The following is a 7,481-nucleotide window of genomic DNA, read 5'->3' on the forward strand; positions in this document are numbered from 1 at the left end:
TTAGTAGAGACGGGGTTTCACCGTGTTAGCCAGGATGGTCTCGATCTCCTGACCTCGTGATCCGCCCGTCTCGGCCTCCCAAAGTGCTGGGATTACAGGCTTGAGCCACCGCGCCCGGCCTGGCCAGTACTTTTTTAAACCTACATTAAAGCACTATTTCCCAAAGAGCCTATGAGATAGGCACTATTATTATTTATTATTTATTATTATTTTTAGACTGAGTCTTGCTCTGTCGCCAGGCTGGAGTGTGGTAGTGTGATCTCGGCTCACTGCAACCTCCCCCTCCCGGGTTCTAGCAATTCTCCTGCCTCAGCCTCCCTAGTAACTGGGATTACAAGTGCATGCCACCATACCCAGCTAATTTTTTTTGTATTTTTAGTAGAGACAGGGTTTCGCTGTGTTAGCCAGGATGGGATAGGTACTATTATTATGTCTATTTTACAAATAAGGAAATGGAGGCACAGAGGAATAAAATAACTTGTCCAAAGTCATGGTACTAATAAGTGGCAGGATTTAAAAGAAAAAGGAAAAAAACCTTTTTTTTTTTTTTTGGAGATGGAGTCTTACTCTGTCACCCAGGCTGGAGTACAGTGGTGCAATCTTGGCTAATTGTAACCTCCATCTCCTGGGTTGAAGTGATTCTCTTGCCTCAGCCTCCCGAGTAGCTGAGATTACAGGTGCCCGCCACCATGCCCAGGTAATTTTTGTGTTTTTAGTAGAGACGGGGTTTCACCATATTGGCCAGGCTGGTCTCAAACCCCTGACCTTGTGATCCGCCTGCCTCGGCCTTCCAAAGTGTTGGGATTACAGGTGTGAGCCACTGTACCTGGCCAAAACAACTTTTTTTTAGGGACAGAGTCTTGCTGGGTTACCCAGGTTGATCTTAAACTCTTGGCCTCAAGTGATCCTCTTGCCTCAGCAGGCTGAGCAGCTGGGACTATAAGCATAGACCATTGCATCTGGCAGGAATACATTTTTCTTTTCTTTTTTTCTTTTGCGGGAGTGCAGTGGCTCATCTCCTCTCACTGCAAGCTCCACCTCCTGGGTTCACACCATTCTCCTGCCTCAGCCTCCCTAGTAGCTGGGACTACAGGTGCCTACCACCACACCGCCTAATTTTTTTTTTTTTTTTTTTTAGTAGAGACGGGGTTTGACTCTGTTAGCCAGGATGTTCTTGTCCTGACCTTGTGATGTGCCTGCCTTGACCTCCCAAAGTGCTGGGATTGCAGGCGTGAGCCACCGTGCCCGGCGTTTTATTTTTTTATTTTTTTTTGAGACAGAGTCTTGCTCTGTTGCCTAGGCTGGAGTGCAGTGGCTGGATCTCAGCTCACTGCAAGCTCCGCCTCTCGAGTTTACGCCATTCTCCTGCCTCAGCCTCCTGAGTAGCTGGGACTACAGGCGCCCGCCACCTCGCCCGGCTAGTTTTTTGTATTTTTTAGTAGAGATGGGGTTTCACCGTGTTAGCCAGGATGGTCTTGATCTCCTGACCTCGTGATCCGCCCGTCTCGGCCTCCCAAAGTGCTGGAATTACAGGCTTGAGCCTCCGCGCCCAGCCTGTTTTATTTTTTAAATATGTTTTTATTTTGCCTGTGACTCAGCCCTCAGGAGGTTCTCAGAACATGTATCGAAGGAATACATTTTTTATCACAACCTTGTACACCAAAGTTAAAGAAAAAAAACGTTGAAATAATACTTTTTTTACTGAATGCTTTCTGCAATGTTCTATCCTATTCTCTTTTATTTAAAAAGAAAATGTGGCTTTTTTTTTTCTTTCTTTTTTTTTTTTTTTTTTTTTCCGAGACAGAATTTCCCTCTTGTTGCCCAGGCTGGAGTGCAGTGGCGCGATCTCAGCTCGCTGCAATCTCTGCTCACTGCAATCTCTGCCTCCCAGGTTCAAGTGATTCTCCTCCCTCAGCCTCCCGAGTAGCTGGGATTACAGGCATGCACCACCATGCCCGGATAATTTTGTATTTTTAGTAGAGACAGGGTATCTCCATGTTGGTCAGGCTGATCTCAAACTCCTGAACTCAGGTGATCTGCCCACCTCAGCCTCCCAAAGTGCTGGGATTACAGTCATGAGCCACCGCACCCAGCCCAAAAATGTGGTTTATAGTTCATTGAACTGATTTCATCACCCACTAATGGGTCACAACACAGTCTGAAAAACTGTATTCTACAGGAAATATGGAGGCAGCTGTCCTTCTCCCACCCCAAATTCTGTTTTAAGTCTGGTGACTGAACCATAACTGATAGTTTCAAAATTCAAGTCATATTTATACAAAAGAAAAATTGGGGCATGATTATATTTTCTAAAGTATCTGTGTTTCAAAACAAGTTAACTTCCATAAAGCACTGAAAATACAGTATTTAGAGATGCTAGAGAGATAGGAAATGGATTGGAAGAGTTGATGGGGCCTTCTTGGAGAAGGCAGATCTTAAGCAAAACATGAGGGGAAGGAGGACTGGTGGTTTTACAAGAAGTGGGAGGTGTCTGAGATCGAGAGGCAGCATCTTCATCAGGAACTGCAGAAACACATGTCAGAGGTCTTGCATGCCGGCCATTTCTGCTGTCTGTTTCTGGCATAGGCCTTGCACACACTCTCACCTCTGCCTAGACCACACTTCACCTATTTACAGATACTCATCCGTCGTCCTTCAGAGTTCAACATGGGGACGCTACTCAGAACACCATGTCTACATCAAATTATCTCTGTTTAATACTTTTATAGCACCACGTATATCCCCACTTTGTAACACTCATCACTGGTTGCAATTTTATATTTATAGATCTGATTATTTGATGAATATGCTTTCTCCCTGACTGAAAGCTATGTGAGGGCAAGGAGTGGGACACTTTTTACTTGTTATAGTCCCTCTACCTGGCACACAATTTATGTTCATTAAATACTGGTATTTGCTAAATGAACTCCTGGTAATTGGATTAGAGTCCAGCCTCCTCACTCTCTGTTTAGTGCTGCAGGGAGAAGGTGACCTGAGCCTTGAAAAGTGTCTGACTCTTCCTTTTAAACCCCTTTCTACAGAGGAAGAATTCTCCTGCTTGTGGCAGGAATGTGGCTTTTGTTCTCTGGACAATTCTGCTGACCTCATCCGCCATGTCTACTTCCACTGCTACCACACCAAGCTGAAACAGTGGGGGCTGCAGGCCTTGCAAAGCCAGGCTGACCTCGGCCCCTGCATCCTGGACTTCCAGAGCCGGAACGTCATCCCTGATATCCCTGACCACTTCCTGTGTCTGTGGGAGCACTGTGAGGTCAGCAGGCAGTGCCAGTAATTGGGGTGGAAGGAAGCTGGGGGTCTTAACTCTGAAGCCTTGTCCCTTTCAGGGATGCCTTCTATTTCCAAGATTCCTGCTAGTATCTCTTCTCCATTTCTTTTGCTCTCTTTAAAATTTATTTATTTTTTACACACAGGCTCTTGGTCTGAAACCCAGGCTAGAGTACAGTGGTGCAGTCACAGCTCACTGTTACCTTTAACTCCTGGGCTCAAGCAATACTCCCACCTCAGCCTCCCAAGTAGCTAGGACTACAGGCATGTACCACCATGCCCTGCTAACTTCCAAATTTTTTGTAGAGACAAGGTCTGGGTATGTTGCCCAGGCTGGTCTCAAACTCTTGGCCTCAAGTGATTCTCCTGCCTTAGCCTCTCAAAGTGCTGGGATTATGGGGTTGAGCCACCACCGCACCTGGCCACTCCTCCATTTCTGTGTAGTGCCTTTCTTCAAACTTTCCCATCCCCATCAAGTTAATTTGGGAGAGAGCCAATAATTCTTTGGGCACATAGGGGTGAGTCCCTCTACCCACCCTCAGTCCTCACCCCAAGTTGCCCTGGCACAGAGTTCCTTCGACAATCCTGAGTGGTTTTATCGGCATGTGGAAGCACACAGTCTGTGCTGTGAATATGAAGCAGTCGGCAAGGACAACCCTGTGGTGCTGTGTGGCTGGAAAGGTAGGGCTACTCCTTAACTTCTGGTCTCTGGAAGAAACCCTGGGGTTGCTGAAGAGCTAGGACAGAAAGGGATAGGGGTCCTACAGGGGCAAGGTTGGCTGCTGGCTGGAGGGACTCAGGGGTACCAGATCCTAGGCAAAACGGGTTTTGTGGCTGGAGAGTGACAGGGCTTCCTTCCTAGGCTGTACCTGCACCTTCAAGGACCGCAGTAAACTTCGGGAGCACCTCCGCAGCCATACCCAGGAGAAAGTGGTAGCCTGCCCCACCTGTGGGGGCATGTTTGCCAACAATACCAAGTTCTTAGATCACATCCGTCGCCAGACCTCATTGGATCGTAAGTAGTCAGAGGAAGTGGGGTAGATGCAGGCTATCCTGCTTGCAATGGGTTAGGGGCATGTTTCTAGCGGGGGTGGCTGCTGAAGAGACCTGCCTCTTGGCTCCCTCTTCTTTTTGGGCTCAGGCACCTCCCATAGTCTCTTTGCTGATTCAGATTCGTAGACATTGTTATTCAGTACTTACTGTGTGTATTACCAGTTACTCAGGGAATCCTCACAACAGCCCCATGAGGTAGGCTTCTTATCCCCCTTTTTGCAGATGAGGAAACTGAGGCTCAGAGAGGTTAAATCACTTACCTGAGATCACACAGCTAGTAAGTGGTGAAGCTGGAATTCTAACTCAGGTTCTCCAAGTCCCATGCTCTTTCCATGATACTGTGTCCATTCATAGCTCCCTAAGCTCTCCTTTTCTCCTTGGGTGGTTCCCTTCTGCCTGGGATGGTTCCCCTCTCCTTTCTGTGCCTGTCCACTATCCCCTACAGCCCTCCTTTCTTCTGCCTGCCCCACCCCAGAGCAGCACTTCCAGTGTTCTCACTGTTCCAAGAGATTTGCCACGGAGCGGCTGTTGCGGGACCACATGCGCAACCATGGTGAGTGGCCTGCGGCCCCCAGCCTCCCTGCTGCCCTCCAAGCTTCCACAAGTTCTCACATCACAGCCTCCTCTCTGCTTCTCTCAGTGAATCACTATAAGTGCCCTCTGTGTGACATGACCTGCCCGCTGCCTTCCTCCCTCCGCAACCACATGCGCTTTCGTCACAGTGAGGACCGGCCCTTTAAATGTGACTGTTGTGACTACAGGTAAGGGGGACCAGGGACCAGAAAACAGCTCGTGTTCCTGTGTTCCCCATGTCCTCCAATCCCTCCTGATTTCTCATGGCAGCTGCAAGAATCTTATTGATCTCCAGAAGCACCTGGATACCCACAGTGAGGAGCCAGCCTACAGGTGTGATTTTGAGAACTGCACCTTCACTGCTCGCTCCCTCTGCTCTATCAAGTCCCATTACCGCAAAGTACACGAAGTGAGTGGGGCTGGTGGTGCGAAGGGCTAGTGGAAGTATGGGGGACCCTGGGGTGAAGAACTGGTATCATTTTACCCTTCCTTCCCCATCAGGGAGACTCTGAGCCAAGGTACAAATGTCATGTGTGTGACAAATGCTTCACACGGGGCAACAACCTCACCGTGCACCTTCGCAAGAAGCACCAGTTCAAGTGGCCCTCAGGGCATCCCCGTTTTCGGTATGTCTCTCAGCCCTCCTTCCCAGATTAACACACTTGTTTTTATACCTTTTCAACAAGTTGTGAAAACCTTAATTTGATGGTGGTTTTATGTCTACCATTTCCATTTAGATGCAAAGAATCCTAAGAATAATGGTGGAGCAAAGCTTATTTTTCTATTTTTTTAATTGTACGGCATGGTGCCAAACCCAATTAATCGTGCCAAAAAGTCCTGCAGCCGGAACTAGAGCTAGAGTCTAAGGGTTCTGATCCTTAGCTCCAAGGCCTTCTCATAAATCCTTTGACACTTTCACCCTTCAACACAGTCAGTCTCTGTTTCTCTGGTTGGGTTTCTACATAAAACTTTCCATTTTGAGTAATGATCTTTCCCTCTTGCCTTTTCTTCTACATATTCCAATAAAGACCTTTTTTGTCTTCAACTCCTGTCACTTGGAATCCAGGACTTCTTCCATCCCTCATGTTTGTTCCTTACTTTGCCAGCCTCCACGCCATTTCTGTATCCCCCTGCCTGGATTTGCTGCCCTTTATGCTCCTACCTCACCAGGTACAAGGAACATGAAGATGGCTATATGCGGCTGCAGCTGGTTCGCTACGAGAGTGTAGAGCTGACACAGCAACTGCTGCGGCAACCACAGGAAGGATCGGGCCTGGGAACGTCGCTGAACGAGAGCAGCCTGCAGGGCATTATTCTGGAAACAGTGCCAGGGGAGCCAGGACGTAAGGAAGAGGAAGAGGAGGGCAAGGTTGGCGACGGGACAGCCCTCTCAGCCTCTCAGGACAACCCCAGTTCTGTCATCCATGTGGTGAATCAGACCAATGCCCAAGGCCAGCAAGAGATTGTCTACTATGTGCTGTCTGAAGCCCCAGGAGAGCCTCCCCCAGCCCCTGAGCCACCCTCAGGGGGCATCATGGAAAAGCTTCAAGGAATAACTGAGGAGCCAGAGATCCAGATGGTTTGAAGGCCGCAGAGCCAGACCGTTTCTTCTCCAGGTCCTGGAGTTTGAGCCAGGCAAGTGGCTGTGCCCCTAGTGGACAGCCGTTGCCAATGGATGCCTTTAGGAGTGGTGCTGAGAGCAGTGTGGTCCACTCTGGTCTGGGTTTGCATCATTCTATGGACTCTAAAGACTTCCCTTTTCTGCCAGACTGCATTTTGTGGGGAGCCTGAGGACTTTGGATTCTTTGAGGGGATCCTAGATGTGTGTGTTCTTGTTAAAGAGGCTCTTATCAGGCTTAACCATAACCCTCAAGACATGCTTGACGGTGATTAAATCCTTAGCTCACATCCATTCCCATCTCTAGGGCTCCTTAGGCCCAAAGATGGCATGTGACTGGTCCCTACAAGGGTCCTTTCTTTGTTGCCAGCCAAGGCATTGAGAACCAGTTAGCCATTTTCCTCTTAAGGTTTCCTCTACAACCCCAAGGACTTTCATGATTATCCTCAGGGACAGGATAGGAGGCATTGAGCGTGTTTATTAACAAATTGTTTTTGGTAATAAAAGAAATGCTTGGACTCTTACTCATTTCTTCTTACATTTGGTGGCAGTTTAATAGGTAATGAGGAGAATAGCCACCCAGAAGAGGAGCTGAATAGTTAGGCTTGTTCCCCTTCTGGTGACTCAAGTGGTTGGTTTTTTGTTGGCTTAACTGTCCTGTTGTCCTCTCCTCCTCCCCTTGGTGAAACTTCACTCTTTCTTCTTAGAGTATATGCCATTTCCATGGAGGTCCCAGGTCTTTGGCTGTGAGTGGGCAGTAGTGGTACTATAGAATGAACAAGAATGGGCTCACCAGGAGGATAGGACAGCTAACTGTGGCCTCACTCTGAATACTGATTAGAACCCAGTGCCTCTAGGGTAGGGGTTCTTTACCTGGGAGTGGGAAGGAAGCTGAGGGTACAGAGTGGATTGGAAAGCCTCCTAGGGAAGGGAGGCAATCAAATGGTCCAGG

General features: G+C 48.3%; 1 protein-coding gene across 16 annotated transcripts in view; it reads left to right on the top strand.

The window, feature by feature from the left end:
• The window catches only part of HINFP (histone H4 transcription factor), a 15,788-nt gene extending 8,735 nt beyond the window's left edge, over window positions 1–7,053 (top strand). For 6 of the 16 annotated variants that reach the window (XM_025356466.1, XM_025356467.1, XM_025356465.1 and 3 more), the window contains 8 exons: window positions 3,042–3,271; window positions 3,855–3,966; window positions 4,148–4,300; window positions 4,814–4,891; window positions 4,979–5,099; window positions 5,182–5,320; window positions 5,413–5,537; window positions 6,082–7,053. In XM_025356466.1, coding sequence (XP_025212251.1) covers window positions 3,042–3,271; window positions 3,855–3,966; window positions 4,148–4,300; window positions 4,814–4,891; window positions 4,979–5,099; window positions 5,182–5,320; window positions 5,413–5,537; window positions 6,082–6,496 — 1,373 coding nt within the window. In that variant the 3' untranslated portion in view covers window positions 6,497–7,053. Of the gene's footprint in view, window positions 1–1,825; window positions 1,940–2,972; window positions 3,272–3,854; window positions 3,967–4,147; window positions 4,301–4,560; window positions 4,616–4,813; window positions 4,892–4,978; window positions 5,100–5,181; window positions 5,321–5,412; window positions 5,538–5,939 lie in introns of all 16 variants that reach the window. The other 10 variants (XM_025356473.1, XM_025356472.1, XM_025356471.1 and 7 more) reach the window with 5 other exon arrangements.
• Window positions 7,054–7,481: the final 428 nt, after the last annotated feature.

The sequence above is a fragment of the Theropithecus gelada genome, chromosome 14, assembly GCF_003255815.1.
Source record: "Theropithecus gelada isolate Dixy chromosome 14, Tgel_1.0, whole genome shotgun sequence".
Classification (NCBI taxonomy): Eukaryota; Metazoa; Chordata; class Mammalia; order Primates; family Cercopithecidae; genus Theropithecus; species Theropithecus gelada.